At 46.4% G+C, this 23,259-nt stretch overlaps 1 protein-coding gene across 1 annotated transcript in view; it reads left to right on the top strand.

The window, feature by feature from the left end:
* BANK1 (B-cell scaffold protein with ankyrin repeats 1) overlaps nucleotides 1-23,259 on the top strand; it is a 240,865-nt gene that overhangs the window by 21,032 nt on the left and 196,574 nt on the right. Inside the window, exon 3 of the mRNA XM_015405768.1 lies at nucleotides 14,592-14,604. Within this exon, the coding sequence (XP_015261254.1) occupies nucleotides 14,592-14,604 (13 nt within the window). The remainder of the gene's footprint in view (nucleotides 1-14,591; nucleotides 14,605-23,259) is intronic.

Raw genomic sequence — 23,259 nt, 5'->3', positions numbered from 1 at the left:
CTGCAGTAAGATCTCTGTAACACTTAACAGGGCTCTTTTTTAAATTAGCTTTTAAAAATCCCATGTGCCAGAGAGGGTGCCCACTGAGCTCTGTGCTGTCCAGTGGTGTGCTTTGATTCCGACATAGTGGACATCCTTAGCAGACATGAAAGAATGAGCAAAACCGCTTGCTGGCTGCCAGGTCTCAATGGGAGGGAGAGTCGCTGTGCGAAGCCTTGCTGAGATGTCTAAATAGCAGGGGAGGTTTGCTGCTTTGTTCAGTCACAGAAATCCTGGCAGCAGCAATCATCTTCTTTAGGACTTCTTTCTGTGGCAAGCCTATGGAAGCATCAGCAGTTCTTAACCAGTCCTTATTTGCTTTTGGCCTGGGGGGCGAGGGCAATCTCGGGGAGCCTTTAGCCCACCACTCCTGTTGGCTACTGTCTCCTAGCCCTTGACTTCCATGATCTAAGAAAGGTGGGGCATAAATGTAATAAATCGATATGGAAGCTTGCATCTTGAGAAATCTGAAATTTCCTCACTGTCTTGGAATGAATTTAATTTTGCTGATATATGCACTGTATATTTTACTGTAGGATTTTTAGTTATTTATTGTATGCTCCTTTCTGTTGTAAGCCATCCTGAGCCCTGCTTGCAGGGAAGGGCGGCCTAAAAATTTAATCGAACAAACAAATAAACAAATAAATAAAGAGAAGCAGTAGGGGAAAGATGGTCATCGGAATAGGCAGCCTTTCAGAGATGGGTTGGTTTTCTAGCTCTGACCTCCACATTCTTGCCTAGCCCGCCTTGCCTAGCCCATCATCACTCCCTGTCCATCATTACAGTCCCTGACATGTATAGCACCTAAGTTGTGATCCTGACCGCTGGGCAGTTTACATGCTTAGGATTGTACTAGTTATCATGAGACCTGGCAACATGCACAGTTCTATTGAAGGTTCAATGGGTTTGTTTCATTTTCGTGATATGTGTTTCTATCGCACACATTGTGTGTGTGTGTGTGTGTGGGAATTACATCGTTCCTGAGGCATGCAGGGTAGAAGCAAGTGCTTGATACATCTTTAATGCATATCACATTGAATGATAACATATGAAACCTGTAATCAATACACAGATTAGTCACCAGGCTTCTCAGAATTCTAGCTCAGCAGTCATTTTTTGTGATGACCAGGGCTATTTTTGGGCAGGAACGCACAGGAACGGAGTTCCGGTTGGCTCCTGAGTTTGCCACGCCCAGCAGGAACTCATTAGCATAATAGGCCACACCCAATAGCAGAAACTCATTAGGACTGGCTACATTAGGGGTGTGTGGCCTAACATGCAAAGGAGTTCCTGCTATAAAAAAGCCCTGGGTTTTGACAACAAACAAGGGAAACAGAATAAGAAGCAAAAGGTGGGTGTGGCTGGATAACCACACTTCTGGTAACATGGGGGTGCGGCCTAATGTGCTAATGAGATGTGCTGTCAGGGGTGTGGCCTAATATGCTAATGAGTTCCTGCTGTTGGGTGTGGCCTATTATGCTAATGAGTTCCTGCTGGGCTTTTTCTTCAAAAAGAGCCCTGGGATGACCCTTCGATAGGACCATGTTCTCTCCTCCTCAGATCCTTCGCATGAATAGAAAACCTGGAGAGGGGAGAACTGTGACTCTCCTTTTGTGGGGGATTTTTACAGAGCGGAAGGCAGAAATGGCGGAAAGGGCTCATGTCATGTCAGCATCTGACCGCTCTAAAGCCAAAGTGAGATTCCGATCCTGGAAGAATGGAATGGATATTTGTGCTGCTGGGAATCTAGGCCAGGGATGATTTCCAAAGGGGAAGAATGACTTGGTGATAAAATCTGTGGACTATGTTCATTGCCCAGACAAATGAAACCATTATTTCAGGGTTGGTTGAAAGGCCAAAAGAAGAACAATAACTTTTTTTAGCCGATAACTGAGTAGCTGTGGCAACCAGCAAGTTGGTGGTTAAAATCCCTTAATGTTTCTTCACTTTGCTTTTCATAACCCTGCAGAATCCAAAAGCCTCTTGCTCATCATATAATCAGACTTGTGCAACAGCCCGGCAGTTTAGGTTTTGATGTGTCTAACCATTTGCAGTGCCCTGTGCCCTCTGCTATGACTACGTGATGTTTTCCCCTTGTTTCCAACACTAATTGGATAAAAACTGCTTACACCTGGTAAAGAGAATTGACTGAGTTAATAAAGTAAATTATTCTGTGCATCAAATGGAGCTCATCGCTATTGAAATTTATTGTCAGTATAACCTGGCTATGCAAAAATAAAATAGTGGGTCCTATATATGCAAAATGCAAAAATTCTGATCAACTTATGTGTGCTGTGGTTTTATGCACGGGCAATTCCTTCTTCTTAAAAAATTATGTAGCTGCTTTATGTTTGGCGGCAGCCCTAAAGCACGTTCTGAATCTATGTTACATTTAACAGTGAAACGTATAGTACAAAGGACAACCATTAATCTGTAGTTAGCTGCATAGTTATCTCACATAAATAACTAAGAGCAATATGTTTCATCAAGTATCAGCGTTTCTTAGGTTTTTAAGAATGTAGGCATTGTATGTAGCAAAATTAAAATCAAGACACCTCGCCCATTCATACCATCTAGAACACACAAACAAACAGGAAAAACATGAGGACCAAAAGCACTTAAAATACCTAGACCTAAGTGCTCAGGCTTATTTAGGGTTACAGATGCAATCCTATACAGACTTGGGAAAGCCTGAGAAAGAAATTCAAAGCTTGTTTTAAAATCTTGGTTAACACCATGGTTAATGCAACCATGGTTACAGTTGCTACAGATGTAAGACCAACCCAAGGCCAACAAGGGAGTGATTGTGGCTCAGTGGAAGAGCATCTGCTTGGCATGCAGAAGGTCTGAGGTTCCAGCCCTGGTACCTCCGATTTAAAAGGTCTGGGTAGTAGAGAACATGAGAGACTCTACCTGAGACACCGGAAAGTTGCTGCCTGTTAGAACATACACTACTGACCAGTCTTGGTATAAGCCAGCTTCATTTTTATCTGGGGAAGGAGACTGCCAACTGCCAAAGAAGGGAGGGATGAGAGAGAGAGAGAGAGAGAGAGAGTTCCTGATTGCAAACCATTATTTGCAGAGTGCAATTCTTACATCTGTGCATTGCCGTTCTCTGATCTTCTTGCAAATGTAAGATGAACAAACTTCACAAAAAATGTAATCAACAGTCCAGGCTCACCTAGTTCACAATGCCTGTTTTATGTTGAGCTGAATACCTCACGTTTGCCTCAATGATTTGCTCACAATTATAAACGAACAGCAATTCAGATATTTTTCACATCTGCAAACTGGAGGCATTCAGCACTGCCACTCCTAGCACATGCTCATAATGCACTGGTTTGCTTGGACTAGATATACTTCGGGGTCATTGCAGGCAGGTCACATAAGGCTTAAAGTGAGCTAGATTAGAGTATATGTGCAGCTTTTGCACCTGTGCACTTGTTGGCATTTATTTTAGTGGTGCTTACTCAAAACTGATAGGACTGTATTGTATTTCCCAGGTATAAGTGCAAAAATGCATAAATCCAGTTAATACAAATAGAAACATGTTTAGCGTTGGGTATCAGGTGGGGGACAAAATGGGCATGGTTGGAACAGTAGACTGACAAGTCATGTGGCTCTCCCCACCCCAGCCCGATTGTGACAATAAGCCTCTTTTGGAAGCTTTTGCCTATCAGTTCCATTGGGTGAATGGATGGGGCAGGTGGAGCCTTAGGGGAGAGCCATGGCAAAATATTTACTGTCTGGACTTGATGGATGGTGAGCTAGCCAGCTTGCATGTAAAAAGTATTTGCTGCCTAGACCCAAGTAAATTAAGGCCCCGGGCACACGAGCCGGCTGAAACGCGGCTACTCAGAGCCGCTCCAAACTTGATACGCGGCTACTCAGAGCCGCTCCCACGGATCCCCTAGCCGCGGCGCAGCACTCCCCGGCACGCTCAGATGCCGGGGAGGAAAAGTCCGAGGGGAGGGGGGAGGCTGCCGAACTGCGCATGCTCGGGCATGCGCAGTACGGCTGGGGGCCGGAATGCGGCGGCGCAAGGACGCGCCGCCGATCCCACAGCCCTGCCTGCGCCGCACCAATGGATGCAACCACCTAGGGAGGTGGTTGTTTTTTGCAGCGCAGTTTGGGCCGTTGGGACGGATCAGGGACGGAGGCGGCACGCTCGCCAGATGTTGAGGTGAGATCGCACCTGTTTGCTCCGCCCCAGGTCCATCCCGCTCCCGGCCCAAATGGGCTCGTATGAACGGGGCCTAAGTCAGCCAGGCAAAATGAGCAACTCTCCCACCAGTCCTAGCAGAACTGAAACACCACTTTTTTAATTGATGGGTTACCATATAGCAAAGATGATGGATGAAGGTTGCCAGCCTCCAGGTGGGGCCTGGGGATCTCCCACTTTGACAACTGATCTCCAGCTGACAGAGATCAGCTCCCCTTCAAAGGGCTGCTTTGAAGGGTAGACTCTATGGCATTGCACACATTGTACACATGCACACACAAATATAGATACATAAAAAGACTCCAAAGAGGGAGGGAGAGAAAAAGATAGCTCTCCATACTCCTACTACAACAGCAGCAAAGTGGGGCTTGGGGGGCTCATGGGAGTACAAAAGGGCATCAGGAATCTGCTGTGCCCCCAATGATGTCATCAGAAGTGCAACTGATGGGTTCAGAAAAACTGGTGTAATACCATTCAGCTCAGCACTTGTAGAAATCTTGTCTAAAAGAATGTGTTCCATTGTCGATATAGTTTAAGCAGGGTGTTGGCAAGTTGGAAAGAATTCACAATCCAAGCACAAGAGCTACCTCCATTCTATGCTCATTTATATCAAAGTAATCCCCATAGATTTTGATTTTTGCTGACTTCCAAGCAAGTATGCTTAGGAGCTCAGCCAACATGTCTACAAGACAAATCACACAACGAAAGCCCGGAGAAAATGGGCGTTGTTTACTTAGGAGAAAGAAGATTAATAAAAGGGTTGGTTGACAGTATTGAAAGGATGTCAGAAAGATGAAAACTATTGTTCGCTCTTTGCTCTGAGAACATGGATATAAGCACCTGGTTAATCTACAGGAAGGCAGGCTTGAATTACACATTTGGAAAGTTCTCCTAATTCGAAGAGCAATTCCACATCATTGGTGAGTCTCAGGCTCAAAACAGAAGAGACCCTGGAAGATGCATGATCAGGTCTTCTAAAGCGGGATGACCTGCTGTGTGGGGCCCCATTTGGAATCAGGGCTCCATGGGAAGAGGATATGGGGCTTGGCCCTTCTATACCCATGTGGTTCCACAGATCAAGAAAACAACACACTGTGTCCTTGCAGTGTTATAAGCCCTTGGAAGAAAAAAGACAGGCACCGGCATTTCTTTACCCAGTAAAGGGCTAATAACAACATTGGGGTTTGTATTTGATTAGCAAAACCCTCTCCACATGGCCCAGAACTGAGTTTGGGTCCCTGTGTGGCAGTAATTCAGCTTTAAATGATGCTGAGGCATGTGTGACTACTGTCAAACCTGGTTTCACCTTCCTGCTTTGGAAGCTTTCAAGAAAAGTTTGGAGAAGGGTGTCTATTGAGTATATGTATTACTTAGTATACCAAAGCATGGTATCTTGTGCAGTAAACAAACTGCAAGCAAGGATATTGCAAAAAAGGTCAACACTTACTTTTAACGAGGTAGATTCAATTAATTTTTGTTTGTTTGTTTGATTTAAAACATTTGTTAGCTGCCTTTCTCCCTTGTGGAACTCAAGGCAGCTTACAATATAAACAAAACATTATGTAAAACACAATAAAAACAAGAATGATAAAGCCTATAAAAGTCATAGATTAAAAGCTCCAGTTGGATCTGCCAATAATAAAAGCTAAATCAATCAAAATGCAGTCCTAAATAAAACTGTCTTCAACTGCCTCTTGAAGATTGACAATGAGGGGACCCAGGTACACCTCCCTGGCGAGGTTGTTTCATTATTGGGAGCTACCACAGAAAAGGACCTTTTTCACGTACCCACCAAACAAGCATCTTCGGTTGGTGGGACGGTATGGGGGGACAGTATGGGGCATCTCCCCATAATTCTCAGGTAGGAACATATGAGAGAAGATGATCATTCAGATACCCTGGTCCCAAGCCAAGTAGGGTTTTAAAAGACAACGCCAACATCATTAATTGGGCTCAAGAGCAGATTGGTAGCCAATGTAATTGCTGTAGTATTGGGGGCATATGCTCCTGATAGATGGCTCCAACCAGCAGTTTAGCTGCAGCATTCTGCACTAGCTGCAGCTTCCCAAAACTCTTCCAGAGTAGCCCCAAGTAGAGCACATTGCCCCTTCCCCCCCACACACACACAAACAGAAATCACTTCTGCATTCTTCTCCAGTGCTGCTCCTCCTTTTTTTTGGGGGGGGGAGTGAGGAGGAGGAAAGAGAAAACAAAATTGGAGTCCCAGCTTTAAGACCAATTCAGTAGAAAATGGGTTGCAACGGGCCACGGATGGACTTTCCTCTCTCTGATCACTCCAGTGTGCTCTCAAGGCATCGGTCTGATCAGGCCATCCTGACTCCATGCCGTTGTCCCCCCCCCCTTCTCAGTATGCACATCATCGCAAACTCCATAGGGAGCCCTCAGTGTGGAGATGCGATTCATCAATTCCTCATTTAAGCGCATCAGAAACAAACGGCAAAAAACCCCAACCCGACACCCTCAGTTTCCAAGGACTGTGTGATCATTCAACTGTTGGTCAAATTCCTCCGGAGGGAATAGCCTCGCTCCCCCCCCCCCAATTTTTTCTGGCACGTGTGACCACGACCCTGGATCTTCTTCGTGGTCTCTGTGCATCATACCATGGGATATAGTGCGCCTGTGCCGACCCCGATCAGTATTGTAGAAAGCTAAAGGGATTTTCATGCCCACTCCCCCGTCACATGCTGGGCTCAGTGCACATGACTAGGGGAGGGGCACGACCATCCTGTCAGTTCTCTTCTGATCACCACGCTGGTAGGACCTTCTACGCCTCAGTTAGTAAAAAGGACTTCGGCTTCGGCCTCCTTCTCTCCCTTTCTAAAATTTGTAATTAGCTAGTTTTTAGTTGTAGTTTAGTTAGTTAGTTAGGAATTTCTTTCTTCGACTGTCTGCTTCAGCAGCTTTTTTTCTACCCCCCTCCTTTCCGGCCTATGGCCAAACGGTGGGGTTTCTTTCAGCGGTGCTGGAAGTGTGGCAGTAAGATTGCCCCCCCCCCCCAGATGGACACTCCCTTTGTTTATTGTACCTTGGGGAATCGCACCAAGTTGACTCCTGCACCCACTGTGCCAAATTCTCCTGGCAAACGAGGAAGAATCGAGCGGTTAGACTTCGTGTGGCGCTACTTGAGCGGACTCTTTCACCTATGGTGTCATCGCAGGAGACATTGGAACACGCCTCTATGTCAACCCCGGTGTCGGGGTCGATGCCTGAATGGTCTCCGACGCTGAGCCCACCCGATGCCGATCACTCGGTGCTGAAACACCCGATCCCAGCTTCGCAATCCTCAGCCCATACACCTGCAAAACCCCCCCGGGTGGGCAAGGACAATCAGCCTGTCAAGCACAAGAAGCATAAGAAGGGCTCTTCTACCAAGACTCTAACACCCCAACGCCATACGGTGGGGGTGAATACACATGTAGCCACTTCGCTTGACTCCTCAGGCCATGGGCAGCTACAGGGTGCACCTTCATCACCCTCCTTACGTCCCATCCAGCTCACGGACTCTGAGCATGATATGGACCTGACGCAAATCTCCCGGTCTCCAAGTCTTCAGAGTCTACACTCGGACCAGGGAGTGGATAGGGCTCACCCGCTCCAGCAGGACTCTGATGATCGGGATCAATCACCCGGACAGTTCCAACCTCCCTCCTGGGACTGATGCCAGTGGCAATACTTGTATGGGGTGTACCCATTCCCTGGTAGCATGCCCTGGCTTCCTCCGTGACCACCCATAGATTGGGACCAACAGTCTACCTCATCCAGGCTGTCTCGGTATCGAGAAGTTCCTCTGACACTGGAATTCGCGAAACCGCAACTTTCGGTACCGATGAACGAGCCACGCAAACCTGCACCATCGATACCGACACATCCCAAAGACAAGTTGAAATCGATACAATTGACACCGATTTGCCCGACACCATTCTCTGACCCTTCAGGGCACTCTGGCTTCTCAGAGGGTTCCCATTCTGGTGATGAGGATGTTCTCGTTTGACCTGAACCGTCCCTTCCCCAACAGGTGGAGGATGATGTTCCTATCTGTCGGAGGACGTTAAGTCTTATGGGGACTTTGTTAAAAGGATGGCCAACACACTGGCAACCTCTACCCATCGTTACAGACTCCGTCTTCGACATCGTCCAGATGGACACATTGACTGCAATCGCCCTACTCATGACGTCTGTCCTTTTACAAACGGCTAAAGCCCCTTGGGCACACCCCGCCTCTGTTCCCATCTCCAACAGAAGGATGGACCATATGTATAAAGTGCAGGAAATGGGAGCTGAATTTTTGTTCATTCATCCTAAGCCTAATTCGGTGATCATCACCTCCTCGTCAAAGGGAAAACACAGCCACTCCACCCCATGTGACAAAGAAGGCAGGAAGCTGGACTCTTTTGGCAGGAAATTTTATTCTGCTGGAGCACTGGGCACCAAAGCCTCTAATTACATGGCCTGCATGAGCAGATACCAGTATGCTCTTTGGGAACAAATGTTGGAATTCCTGAGGACTACAACCGCCAAGCTAGACGCATACAAAAGGAAGGTATGCTAGTGGCTAAACACCAGCTTAATGCGGCCAAGCACAGTTTAGACGTGGCATCTAAGACCCTCACTTCTGCTGTTGCTTTATGACACCATGCCTGGCTACGTGCCACAGCCTTGCAGCAGGACACTAAATCAATCGTTGAAGATCTTCCCTTTGAGGGTGATGGGCTCTTCAGCTCTACCACTGATTCCGTCCTCCAGGACTTTGATAAAAGTCTTAAAATGTCCCTCAATCTGGGAGTCACAACGACTTCTAGGCAATCTAGGGGAAAGTCCTGGAATAAATCATGGTCTCACAAGCCTTCATTTAAATCCTCTCCCAAACCACAGTGGCAGAGGTCTCCTGGCAGTTCTTCTCGTCCCTATGGGAACAAGACCAAATTCGCAGCAGCATCACAACCTAGGGTCAAGCCCCAGAAAAACCCCAAACAGAGCCTTTGACTCCAATCCATTACCCCGTCTTCCCACCCGCCTTTCCCCTTACCTGTATGCTTGGTATCGGATAACATCGGATCGGTGGGTCCTCTCAGTGATCTGGGAGGGATACCTTATTGAGTTCATGCAAGTTCCCAACATCTCACACTTCATACTCACTCCATCATCCCCTCCGCTTCTGGACGAGATAAAAAACCTCCTTCACAAGGATGCTATAGAACCGGTTCCAGTGCCGCAACAATGCCTAGGTTTTTATTCTCATTACTTTACCGTTCCAAAGAAGGACAGAGGCCTCTGCCCTATCATGGATCTCAGAAACCTGAACTAATACATTGTTTAAAAAAAAATTGCATGACAATTCTACAGTCTATCCTTCCTCTTTTAGAGAGGGGAGTTTGGATGGTAACCCTGGACTTGCAGGACGTCTATTTCCATGTGTCTATCCATCCGTCCCACAGGATGTTCCTTTGTTTTGCGGTCGGCAATGACCACTTTCAGTACAAAGCCCTCCCCTTCAGGCTCTCTACTGCACCTTGCATTTTCACCAAGGTAATGGTGGTCATTGTGGCTCACCTTCGGCTGCAGGGCGTATAAATTTTCCCATACATCGATGATTGGTTGTTGATTGTGGAAACCGAGACAACCTTGCTTGAACACATTACCTTAACCCTCAACATCCTATCAACCCTGGGATTGTAGGTAAATCTAAAGAAGTCAGTGCTCACCCCCTCCACTTGGGTGCAATTCATTGACGCAATTCTAGACTCGATACTCTGCAGGGCTTTCCTGCCCTCCAAAAGGGCAGAGGACATCGTCACTCTCATTGGCCTCCTCAGAAGACAATGGATGGCTTCAGCAAAGCAAATACAACATTTATTGGGGCTCATGGCCGCAACTACGTCGGTCCTGGTCTTTGCCAGACTTTGAATGAGACCACTCCAACTTTGGTTTATTCAAAAATTCCACCCCCAGTACCAAACTCAGTCCCTACGCTTCACTCTTCCAGGACATGTCCTAACCTCTCTCCTTTGGTGGGAAGACAGGCAGAATCTACTGGAGGGAGCTCCATTACACCGTCCGGACCCAGTAGTCACCCTGACCACGGACGCATCTCTCTGGGGCTGGGGAGCACATCTTCAAGGCCTGTGTGGGGCACAGTGGGACCCTCAAGTGACACACCACCGCATCAACTTTCTGGAGTTACTAGCCAATTAGTATGCGCTAAGATCCTTCCGCCACCTAGTGACCCCCCAGGCACTCTGTTATCTCAACCGTCAGGGTGGGATGGTGTCCAGGAGTCTCTGTCGGCTAGCCACGGAAATTTGGAATGAGTGCAAGTCATGGGGCACGTTTCTAGTAGCGGCCCATCTACCAGGAACCCTCAATGTGCTGGCGGATTTCCTGAGCAGAGGAGGTGCATCATGGCACAAGCGGGAGATCAATTGGTCCCTGATTTTCCAGAAGTGGAGCCATCCAGATGTCGATGCATTTGCAATGCGTGAAAACAAGAAGTGTCGCCTGTTTTGCTCCAGAGCAGGAGGCGATCTGCTCTCTCTCAGGGATGGTCTCCTTTATCCGTGGACTCACAGATACCTGTTCCTTTTCCCGCCCTTTTCCCTACTCACCAAGGTAGTAGCCAAAGTATTATGGGAAAGACCGCATTGCATCCTCATAACTCCTTGGTGGCCCAGACAGCACTGGTTCCCCACTCTCCTGCACATCTCCTAGGGCTCCTTTCTCCATTTTCCACTGGCGCCGGATCTCCTTCTGGCACAGGACAGGCAGGTGCTGCATCACAACGTGCCACATCTGAAACTGACGGCATGGAGGATTCTTTGGCAGCACTCAGAGACCGAATAGACTTTGTGCTCTCTAATTGTCGTAAGCCTTCTACTAGGGCTTCTTACGCTGAGAAGTGGAAGACCTTCCTGTCTTATCTACATCTGTTGGGGCTACCCCCTCCCCCTCACTGATCTAGTTACAGTGTTTGGGGTTTTGTTATCATGTTTGGATTTGGGCCTCAGTTTTTCTTCATTGCGGGTGTACTTGGCAGCCATCTCAGCTAATCACCCTGAGGTGGGCAGACATTCTGTCTTCTCGCACCCGAGGACCAAGCGGTTCTTGAAAGGGCTCAGGCACTTGTTTCCCCCATCCCAGGGCCCTTTGCCAGCTTGGGATCTCCCCCTGGTACTTACCAAGTTGATGGGCAGACCTTTTGAGCCCATGGCTACCTGTAACTTAAAACTCCTCTCCTGGAAGACTGCCTTCCTGGTAGTGATTACCTCGGCCAGGAGGGTGAGTGAATTTTCAGTGCTCAGGTGATGGTGTTACCTTGGCCCCAGATGTCTCCTTTCTGCCCAAGGTAGTTTCGGAGTTCCATCTCCGAGCGGACATTGTTCTCCCTGTGTTCTTCCCAACCTCTCAGAGTGATGAGGAACGTCATCTTCACTCCCTAGACGTCAAGAGGGCTTTTCTCTTCTACTTGGACAGAACACGGATGTTCAGAAAGACCCGAGCTCTGTTTGTCCCTCATGCGTTACCTTCACAGGGGAAGAAGTTATCCACTCAGCGTCTATCCAGATGGATCATGGAGATGATCAAACTTGGCTGTCTGCTAACTAAGAAGCCGCTGCCGGGTCTGCTACAAGCACATTCCATCCAAGCAATTGCGACATCCACGGCCTTCGTGCGAGGTGCGTCACTTGGTGACATCTGCAATGCGGCGACCTGGGCTACTCCTCACATGTTTGTGAAGCACTACGCCCTAGACGTTCATCTTCATCAGCGTATGATGGTGGGATGGGCTGTGTTGCAGGCGGTGCATGTCTAGGACCTTCAGCACCCTCCTCCAGGTAGGTGATTATTGCTTTCTAGTCTCCCAGAGACCATGAAGAAGATAAACAGGTTGCTTACCTGTAACTGATGATCTTCGAGGGGTCATCTGTGCATTCACATCACCCGCCCTCCTTCCTCTCTGCTTTTGGTCCTTTCCTTTTACTTTGTGACTGAGGGCAGCAGTCAGAAGGAACTGGTGGGATGGTTGTGCCCCTCCCCTAGTCATGTGTACTGAGCCCAGCATGTGATGGGGGAGTGGGTGCGAAAATCCCTTTAGCTTTCTACAATACTGATCAGAGTCGGCGCAGGTGCACTATATCCCAGGGTGTGAATGCACAGATGACCACTCGAAGATCATCAGGTACAGGTAAGCAACCTGTTTTTTTCTAAGGTGATCATTGTGACAAGCAGCACTCCCAGTTCACATCCATGATGCAGTGGAAAGGAGAGAGAAACTTAATCCAAAGGATACTATTCCCCTATCGCAAATTACCAGCTACTCTGGGAGCACATGCATGCAGGTATAATGGTGTAGCTCCACAGGAGGGGCCTGTAGATATGTTCTGCTTCTTGCAGGTTGGGGTGGGGAACATAAAGGTCACAGGAAAAGAAGGAGTCCGAGAGAAGCTCCCAGAATGAATCTCATTCATTAAGAATAAAACATTCACACATCTAGAGCAATACAGCACTCCCCCCCACCCCCAATGTCTATGCATGCTGAGTTGCCTTTTATACTTTGATTTTATGGGTTGTTTTTCACCAGTTTTCATGAGCAATCTACTCAAAGCATTCATTAGATCTATATTCCTATTGGATTCTTTGACATTTTTAGTGTTTTATAAAAGAACAGGTTGATACATAACATTCAAAAGGATCCACAACTGTTTTCTCATTTTTTTTTAAAAAAAATACATTGTTTTTTTCCCCTATTATACAATAGATTTCAAATTTCATTAAAAAAATAGAAAGTACAGGCTATTTTCCATGATGGAAATAAAAGTAAAATAAGAATAGGTTATTGAGCAGGCTAATGTCTTCCATTATTGTATTTAATTCCACTCTGTGGAAAGCAACACACCATTATGCAGAATTTCTCTTATTTTCGCAGAACCTCAGTGGGAGACAATCTGCCTCTGTAATAATCTCATTTGTACTTTTGTGTGTGTATGTGTGAGTGTATTAGAATAAGTTTTTATTTGAAATGCCAACTATTAGTGCAAGCTCCCAGTTTTTGTTGCCACTGCGCAAAAGGTGTGGAACTCACACTTGCTTTGATTTAACAAGAGAGAGAAGCATGAATAAGCAGTGCTTTGTGCACATCTTCCTCCATATTGCCTGCCGAATGGCGGGGAGGTCGGGATATAAATGTAAATATAAATAAAATAAATAAATATTGAAATGTTCCCTATTCACTGGCTAGATGCATCTTTTGAGGTAAAAACAAACAGGCATGAAGTGGTCCACAGAACCGGTTGCCCATGACTATGATTGGACTGAGGCCCAAACATTTTTCCTACTGATTCTGTGAGGGCAGGATTTCACTTCAGCTAAGTACAGTGAAATTTCTACCTTAGGACTCTATTCTTGTTTGGAAAGCACTCTGCTGACTGCTTGTTGGTTTCCAAGTCCAATGCAAGGAGCTGGTTATCATCAATAATAATCTTTCATGGCTTTTGGAGCCAAATATCTACAAGCATCCCTCTCTTGATGCACTCCACTGTGATTGTCCTGCTCTGTGGATTAAGGTTCCTTATAGGTTCCATCTTGTCAACTGGTTATGCAGATGTTCATTCCATAGCTTTGGTGGAAGGGCCTTCCTGAGGTTGTCAGGAAGACCCCCACATTGCACAGAGGCTGTGCAAACCCAGTTGTTCAGACGGACATGTAGGTGAACTTGGACTTCAGGGGAGGGGCTGAGGCTCAGTGTCTGAGCATCTGTGTGGCATGCAGAAGAGTTCAAATTCAATCCTCAGCATCTCCAGCTAAAGGATCAGGCGGCAGGTGAGATGATAGCCCTTTAGCCTGAGACCCTGGAGAGCTGTATCCAGCCTCGGTAGAGACCAGTGGGTGATTCCGTACAAGGCAGCTTCATGTGTTCATGTGACTTTCTGATGTTCTGGCTCTTAGCAGCTAAGAGGAGACATAGCAACACATGTTTGCTTATTTCTGTTTTGTTGTGGTTTTAAGTAACCCGACTTGAGTCCTTTTTAGAAAAGAGCTGGGCTTAAATGTCACAGTAAATAAAGATAGTTGCAGAGGGTTGTTGTGTTGGTCTGCAGTAGAACAGCTAGTTTCTTTTTTCTTTTTTTGGAGTGTGTGTGTGTGTGCCTGGAAGTCATGGTTGACGTCCGGCGACCCCTAGTGGGGCTTGGACTTTCAGAAAGATGGCTTGCTATTGCCTGCCTCTGTGTCACAGCCCTTGTATTCCTTAGAGGTCTCTCTTCCAAGTACTTGTCATGGTCAGCCGTGCTTAGCTTCCAAGATCTGATGAGATCAGGCTTGCCTGGGCTATCCAAGGCAGGACAAACAGCTAGTTTCAAATTCAGCAGCACCTTACAGACCAACCAGATGTTTGTTTTAGTATCTGACGAAGGGAGCTTTGACTTCTAAAAACTTATGCCAGGGCTCTTTTTGTAGCAGGTACTTATTTGCATATTAAGCGACACACCCCTAATGTAGCCAATCCTCCAAGAGCTTACAGTAGCTCCTGTAAGAATAGCTCTGTAAGCTCTTGGAGGATTGGCTACATTAGGGGTGTGTGGCCTAATATGCAAAGGAGTACCTGCTACAACCGCCCCCCTAATTCTGGGACTCTAAGATGCTACTAAGATTCAAATCTAACAACAAATAAATAAATGCTTGCACAGCAGGGGGGGGGAATGTCTTGGTCTGATTTGATTTGATTTTTTACCATTTTGCTGTGGCTCCCACCCAAATCATTCTACATCATCAATATGTGGATCTTTTGATCAAGGTGCTAGCTTGGGTCACATCAGTTCTTCTCACTCATGTTTGATGAGTTCTCACACAGTATACCTACATGATCCAAACATCCACGTATCATGAATGAGACGTGGGAACCGGAAAAGCAGTTTTGCTGCTGCAGATGACATCGCAAATGTCACACGAGCTGGGCCTGACCAGGGGCTGCTTCACACGTACATACATCAGTTAATGACTTGCACATGTAAATAGGACACTAGAGATATTAACTTTACATAAAGGGGTTGTCAAATACAACAAGTAGGATAAGCATACATTTAATTCTGAGGATTGCCCTTCTCTGGACACTCAGCACAAAATTAGGTATCTTTTCCTCCAAGGTTTCCACAGATTTCAGGGCATTTGGGTCATCTCTCTCTCTTTGAGTGAGGGGCATTGACCAGCCCCCCCCCTGTCCCTTTGAGTCCTCTGACACATGCAGAGAACTCTGGAGTGGGAGTGGCAGCAGTCATTCCCTTTTCACCACATTTGAAGAAACTCACAAGCAGTATGAGTCTGTCTTGCTTCCCCAGTAATAAAAGCATATCAAATATAAATACACATGATGGGTCAACACTTTCCAACTGAAGACCAAACGCGTTTCGGCCTCAAAGGGCCTTTCTCAGTGGTCACGCAGGGCTCTTTTTGTAGCAGGAACTCCTTTGCATATTAGGCCACACACCCCTAATATAGCCAATCCTCCAAGAGCTTACAGAGCTCTTCTTACAGGAGCTACTGTAAGCTCTTGGAGGATTGGCTACATTAGGGGTGTGTCGCTTAATATGCAAAGGAGTACCTGCTACAAAAAGAGCCCGGCGGGGACACACATGCAAACATATGTATACAAGATCTTTAGTACACTTATATAAAGACCAGATGTTGTATCCTGAAATTATAAAAATAGAGGGTGGGGGAGAGGGGACAAGAAACTCAAATTATTATTACAAATGCATACCAAATCCTTATTAATTTCAACAACTGATTTTTTTCAAACTAGAATTACCTTATATGTTTGCAATTGTGTTGCTGGTATTAATGATGGGCCATAGGTATAGCCATATTCATTCCAACTATTCTAAATAAAAACCATGAAATGAAATAGTAAAATTATTATATTAGTAGTTCCAATTATATACTTAAAGTAGCCTAATGGCCATAAAAAATTAAATTGACCAACAAACCTGGTAACTGAACTCTTCACCATATTTGAAGAAACTCACAAGCAGTATTTGCTTCCCCAGTGCCTGGCATGAAGTAATTAGCATTGCTTACCTCCTTAAGATTTGCCTTGAGAGGCCACAGGATGGATGCTGTCAATTAAATATATGAAGCAGTGAGGTTGGCAACAAAGAAATGGTTAACAGTTCAGAAAGGATAGCAGAATCCCAACGGTGCATAGGCAGAATACAAGAGCCTGAGCAACTCCTGAGACGATCCAACGAATAGGAACGCAGTACTGGAATGCCAGGGAAAGGAAAGCCTCTGTACACATTCAAATAAGCTGTCATCACACCATCTCAAGATGTCTAACACTCCAGTCCTAAGCATTTTGTGTTGGCACAAAGTCATTGTAACATGTATAACTAGCATAGTGTTGTTTGACATTGTGCTGGCATAGCAGCTGGTAATTATCTCGTGTGGTAGCATGGCAACGTTTGAGGCACATTTGAGGCAACATTTGAGGCACACCTGCACATAGAACGTAGGGGAATGGGCAATGAACTTTCAATCTCTGCAATCCAGAGGGTTTCAACCTGCAGGTGAGGCTAGTTCCCCACCTCTCTGAAGTGCGGACAGATAGAGTTGTCGACCTGCAGGTGGGGTGTGGAGTTTTCCAGGCATCCTACGAACCACAGAGACCAGTTCCCCTGGAGGAAATGGCAACTTCAGAGGCAGATTTGATGGTATCACATCCCTGCTAAACTCTCTCCTCTCCCCGTACTCAGCCTTCCTCAGGCACCTCCCCCAAACCCCCAGGAATTTATCGAGCTGTAATTTCCTCTGACTTGCTGCTTGGCTTCATATAGTAAGGCTGTAATTTCCTCTGACTTGCTGCTTGGCATCATATAGTATGTCACTAGAAAAGACAATCATGTTAAGAAAAGTTGAAGGCAACAAGAAAAGAAGAAGACCTAATATGAGATGGATTGACTCAGTCAAGGAAGCCACGAGGGCCCTCAGTTTGCAAGACCTGAGCAAGGCTGTTAATGATGGGACAGTTTTGGAGGTCATTAATTCATAGGGTCACCATCGGTCGGAAGTGACTTGATGGCACTTAACACACATACACACACATCACACAGTATGCGGTTGTGCCTGGACTCTGCTTTCTGTTTCCATTTCTCGATATTGTCTTTAAAGTTCTAATTGCCTAGGGGCAGCCTGCCATTCAGCCTATATGCTGACACAGCAACACTGCTGTCACACTGAAGAATGCTTAGCCCATGTTCCTTGATCTGGGAAAATAATGTGTGCAGGAACATTAACATCCTTGCTGACTCACAGATTCGAGGAAGGCTGCCATCCTATAGAACCAGGGGGATTCTTGCCTGACCTGCTCTAGCTATCTGGCCTTAGCTGACAGTGGCAGCACAGAAATGCCTTGCTTGCACCTGCTGGTGGACAGGCAGGCAGGGATAGAGGTTTCAGCCTAGTCTGATTTCTTCCCCTAATTCCAGTGAGAAGGATGCAAAGGCTTTGCTTCCACACTGTGGGGACAGTATTAGTGGGGGAAGAGGTGGGGAAAGCAGGCATGTCCCTGTGGGGACTGCCTAAAAGTTAGAAAACTCTCTCATGTGTTCCATTGTTCCCCATTACAGCCATCACAGTGAGCAGCCTGCCTGTTATGCAGAGTGGAGAATTCCACCCTACCAAAAGCATGCAGAGATGGCCAGAAGAGATACAACCATGGAAAGGGCCATGACTGAGTGGCAGACCATTTGCTTGGCATGCCAAAGGTCCCAGGTTCAATCTTCGGCATCTCCAGTTAAAAGTATCAATAATACTTTCCAATAATACTGAGTGGCAGACCATTTGCTTGGCATGCCAAAGGTCCCAGGTTCAATCTTCGGCATCTCCAGTTAAAAGTATTAATAATACTTTCCATTTATTAATCACTTTCCCCAGTGGGCTCAAAGCGATGTACAGTTACTCAATATAGACAAGGGACTAACAATGTTTGTAGGGGATAGGGAAGACAACATATATTCATTTTTAATTGCACGCGCCATCACTGCCCGGTATAGACGTCTTCTGTCTTGGCTCCGTCGTTTTCCGCACGGCTGAGTGTTGGCCAGGCTTCAGGACCCGTATGTCAATTGCCACACTGCCACCGCCTGGCCAGAACATCCATTGCAGGGATTCTTTCGTGGCCGAGAAGCTATTTCGCCTTCCAAGCCTCGACCACGACGTCCGACCATCAGCTAACACCCTCCCACAAGGGAGATTGGCGTGCCCACCCTCTCTAAGGAGTGGTTCCCATTTTATCTACCTGCTGAAGCTTTCGAATTGCTGGGTGGACGATGAGCTGGGGACAACAGGCTGGCTGCTCACACCAGTGCGGGGCTTGAACTAACACAGTTCAGATGTTAAAACAGTGAGATATACCCACTGTGCCACCACTCCCCTACTCTGTCTGAGACCCTGGAGAGCTGTTGCCAGTCAGGGAAGACAATACTGGCTGTGACCAATGGTCTGACTCAGTATAAGGCAGCTTCATGGGTTTATGTGACAAAGGGCCAGATTTTGCTATGTAAGAAACACTCTTGATTGAGAATCTGATATTCCCTGGTTAGAAAGCAGCCCTTTGGGACTTAATTACCCACATCCGCCAATTTCTGTGTAAAAAGGTTTTGTTATTGTTTGGGTTTGTTTTGTTTTTTTGCAAAAGTAAAGTGTGTGTTGGTGAAGGAAACTAAAAGTCCAGACATTCCTGAACCTTATTTTTCTGTGCTTCATTGTTTGCATGCAGTTGCCTCCAAGGAAGCTTGCTAAAGAGGCACAGAAAGGCTAACATTTCTAACCTTTCACAGCATTTTTATGTGAAAATGATTTACTGTGGAGATGTTATCTAAATTCAATACCCAAACGGAAACATACCATTATGACATTAAAGAATCCGAGAAAAATGATTCACAAACCAAATGAACTGAATCCAAACCTGAATAATATTGGCCAAGCGCATCCCCTAATGAGACTAGAAATGGGATGCAACTTCTGCACCAGCTAAAATTATTTTACTTTCTGTGCCGTATCGCTCCTGCTGTCACAAGAAAAGCATGCTGTTATTCTGCTCCCTGCCACCATGAAGCACCAGAAGAAAGAATTACAGGTCCCAGGAGATGATTGGAAGGCCTGTGATGGTAGAACATTTGCTGAAGCTCAGCAGTTGTGGGCCTGGATGGAATATCTCCCTGGGGGCTATCGGGGGGAACAGATGACATGTAGGTAGTAGGGTTGCCAGTTCTGGGTTGGGAAGTACCTGGAAATATTGGGGATGGAGCCTGGGGAGGGTGGAGTTTTGGGATGGGAGGGACCTTATCAGGGTACAATGCCATAGACTACTCACCAAAACAGCCATTTTCTCCAGGGAAACTTATCTTGGTCATCTGGAGAGCAACTGGAGAATAACTGCAGAAGATCTCTAGGTGCCATGTGGAGGTTGGCAACCCTAGTACGTAATAATTAGTCCTTTAAGATACACTAGGGATGGGCATAAACCCACAAACAAACCCCAGTTCAAGCACGAACCAGGTCAGTTTATGGTTCCTGAACCAGGGGTTCAGGAGACCATGCCTCCCACGATCCACCCACAAACCTCCATGGAGGATCATGAGGTTTGGGGAGGGTTCGTGCAGGCTCCAAAGGCTTTTAAATACCTTTGGAACCCAACCAGAAGGTATTTAAATGCCATTAGAGCCCACCACTGGCCCTGTGGCTTGACCGAAGTGAGCTCTGAAGGCATTTAAATGCCTTCAGATTCCACCTCTGGGTCGGGCTGGCCAAAATGAGCTCCGAAAGTGAGCCCACCTGACGTTGACTCAACTGATCTTCCAGAGTGAGTTCCGAAGGCCTAAAAAGACCTTTGGAGCTCACTTTCAGAGCTCAGTTGGGCCGTCCCAACCCGGAGGTGGGCTCCAAAGGTATTTAAATGCTTTTGGAGCTCACTTCTGGGTAGGCCAAACTCCCTAAAGCATGAACCATGAACTGGTTCGTGCAATGAAGAAGTTCATTGGAGGTTTGGGGTTAATGAAAACCCTGATCCACAAACCTCCAATGAACCTCCATTTTCCCGGTTCGTGCCCACCCCTTACACCCTTAAAATTAGGTTTGTGAAAGTTAGTCATCCAATATATACAGATGAGATGGAATTCCTACAAGTGCAGGATAGATCATTTACCAGAATGAAGAGGTCACTATGTATCCAGAAGAAGGTCTACATATAGAAGGACCAATCCACATAAAGGAGTGGAAAGCCCATGGAGATGAGGACTTATGTGTGTGCATGTCTAGAACAAAATCTGTTTCAAATCATTGTGCATGTGTAAAATGTCATCAAGTCACAGCTGACTTATGATGACCCCGTAAGGAGGCTTTCAAGGCAAGCACGAAGCAGAGATAGTTTGCCATGGTGTTCTTCTGCAGAGTCTTCCCATCCAAGAAGAAGAAGAGGAGGAGGAGGAGGAGATTGGATTTATACCCCACCCTTCACTACCCAAAGGTGTCTCAGAGTGGCTTACAAAGTCCTTTCCCTTCCCCTCCCCGCAACAGACACCCTGTGAGGTAGGTGGGGCCGAGAGAGCTCTGACAGAAACTGCTCTTTTTCAAGAACAGCTCTTATCAGAGCTATGGCTTGCCCAACGTCATCCAGCCAGGTGCAAGTGGAGGAGTGGGGAATCAAACCCGGTTCTCCCAGATTAGAGTCCGCGCACTTAACCACTACACCAAACTGGCAATAAGGACCCATCTGGTATTCCGACCTTTTAAATCATATGCCTTGGTAGGCCGTTCCCCACCCCTCTCGCCACAAGCTCCATGGAGCCCAGCTCAGGGCAAAGCCTTGCCACATTGCCAGCTCCCTTACCATTGGCTGCTGGAACTGTGAAGGTAGGGAATCTGGACTTGGTATTTCTTGGCGGCTATCAACACAGCTAGTAGCCATTGAACCAAACACCCCATTTTGGACACTAGCAGAAGAAACCATCAGCTATTCAAACTGGCCTTTCCCTTGCCAAAAACAGACTCCTGTCATTCGGGCACCTTCCCAACAGTGTTCCCTCTAAGCTAAGTTAGTGTGAGCTAGCTCACAGTTTTTTAGCCTCCAGCTCACACATTTTTGTCCTAGCTCAGGAAGGATGGCTCCACAGTAAACTAATGTATGCAGTATTCAAATCGCTCGCTCACAACTTTAATGCCAGTAGCTCACGAAGTAGAATCTTTGCTCACAAGACTCCACAGCTTAGAGGGAACAGTCCTCTCTCTGCTCCATGCCATACAAGACCTTTGCGGAAGATAATCTATATGCCCCTCCACTTTTTAATCATATGCTCTAGTATGCCCCCCCTCCCTGACACACATTTACTCAAACACCACCTAACAATTCCTTTAGTATTTCCATATAGTTGAACCCATAAGGGTGAACCTGTAAAGCCCAACCAAAGTGCATCCATGAGCATGCAAAGCTTTCACTAGTTTCCAGAACACAGGTGATTTACTGAGCAGGAAAATCAAATAGGAAGTAAGAACAACTGTGAAGAGGCTGGAAACAGGTTTGACTCTTGTAGGACGGCCACCCAAGAGAGGGGGATCAAGAGCTGCACAGGAGCTAACAAGAACCAGGTGAAGGCTTTGGGGTCAAAGCTGTGGAACTCCCTCCCCAGGGAGATTGGTCTGCCCCCTTCTGTTGCCATCATCCACCAGTGGGTGAAGACTTTTTTGTTTCATTTGGCATTCTCTCAGTGATCCCTCTTTCCTAGCCAACGTTTTTATGTTGTGTATGCTTTTTAAGTGTTTTTTATGTATTTTAACTCTGTTTTTTATACTCATTTAAAAACTGTTCTTATGCTTATTTGGGGGGGAGTGGTTAAAAATGCCAGCCTCCAGGCGGGACCTGGGGATCCCCTGGAATTACATCTCCTCTCCAGACTACAGGGATCAGTTCCCCTGGAGAAAATGGATGCCTTGGAGGGTGAACTGTATTGCATTGGACCCCGCTGAGGTCCCTCCCCCCCCAGCTCCATTCCCCAATCTCTGGTTGCTAGTGAGAATCCTTTGGATGTGGCATACAGTTATCGAGAATTTCTTCCCAGTTGGATGGTGGTGGTAGTGGTAGTGGTGGTGGTTTCCCACCTGTTGAAAGGGCCCATCTGATTCCACCTTGTGGCCCTAACAGATTTATATTGCTGTTATACATTTTATTGTTTATTGTCTTAATGTGATTTTATTGTAACAAGTCTTTGACTCAATTTGTTGTGATCCACCCTGAGCCCATTTGGGGAGGGCGGAATAAAAATCCCAAAAATAAATAAATAAATGCAGTACAATACAATACCCCCCCAATCCCCTGGTTTTGGCCAGGGGGGACCTGCCATCATTAGGGCAGTTGATTTTAATGGCTTTATAATTTCATTTCACTGTATATATTTTTTAAATTGTTAACCACCTTGTAAGCCCTTGTAAAGACAGGGAGGCGGGATAAATGTTGTAAATACCGAAAACAATTTATAATAAAGCACTGCAAGAGCAGTTTTATTTTTGAGCTCTTCTTGCCTGGTATCTCATAGCTGTGGCAGGAGCAGAGCTTTGGCAGGAAACAAATCAGGAATAAGCCAGGATACAACATGAAGCTATGTTATGGGTGGTTAATAAGCCAACTTCACAGCTTGGCTTCAGTTCCTTCATGGACCCTACCGAACCATATTTAGCTTAGAGGTGCAGGTCCAGATAGTCATTGACTCTTCATCCATGGTTTCACATTACTCCTGAGACGATCCTTAGTGTAAAGGGTGATTTCCAGACGTTTGCGGTTTTTTCATTTGCCTCTTGCTTGAGCTAAAATGGAGAGAATTAATGTTTTCAGACTAGGGAACTCCGCAGGCCAACAACCCTCTGTGCTACCGCATCGACTCATTCAACACCCACACAAATTGCTCCTGGGTCTATCAGAAAGAGGAAGCAAGTTAATG

Source organism: Gekko japonicus, unplaced genomic scaffold (assembly GCF_001447785.1).
Source record: "Gekko japonicus isolate JY-2015 unplaced genomic scaffold, Gekko_japonicus_V1.1 scaffold81, whole genome shotgun sequence".
Classification (NCBI taxonomy): Eukaryota; Metazoa; Chordata; class Lepidosauria; order Squamata; family Gekkonidae; genus Gekko; species Gekko japonicus.
Note: the sequence above shows the minus strand (reverse complement) of the source record. Positions and strands in the feature narration are given on the sequence as shown.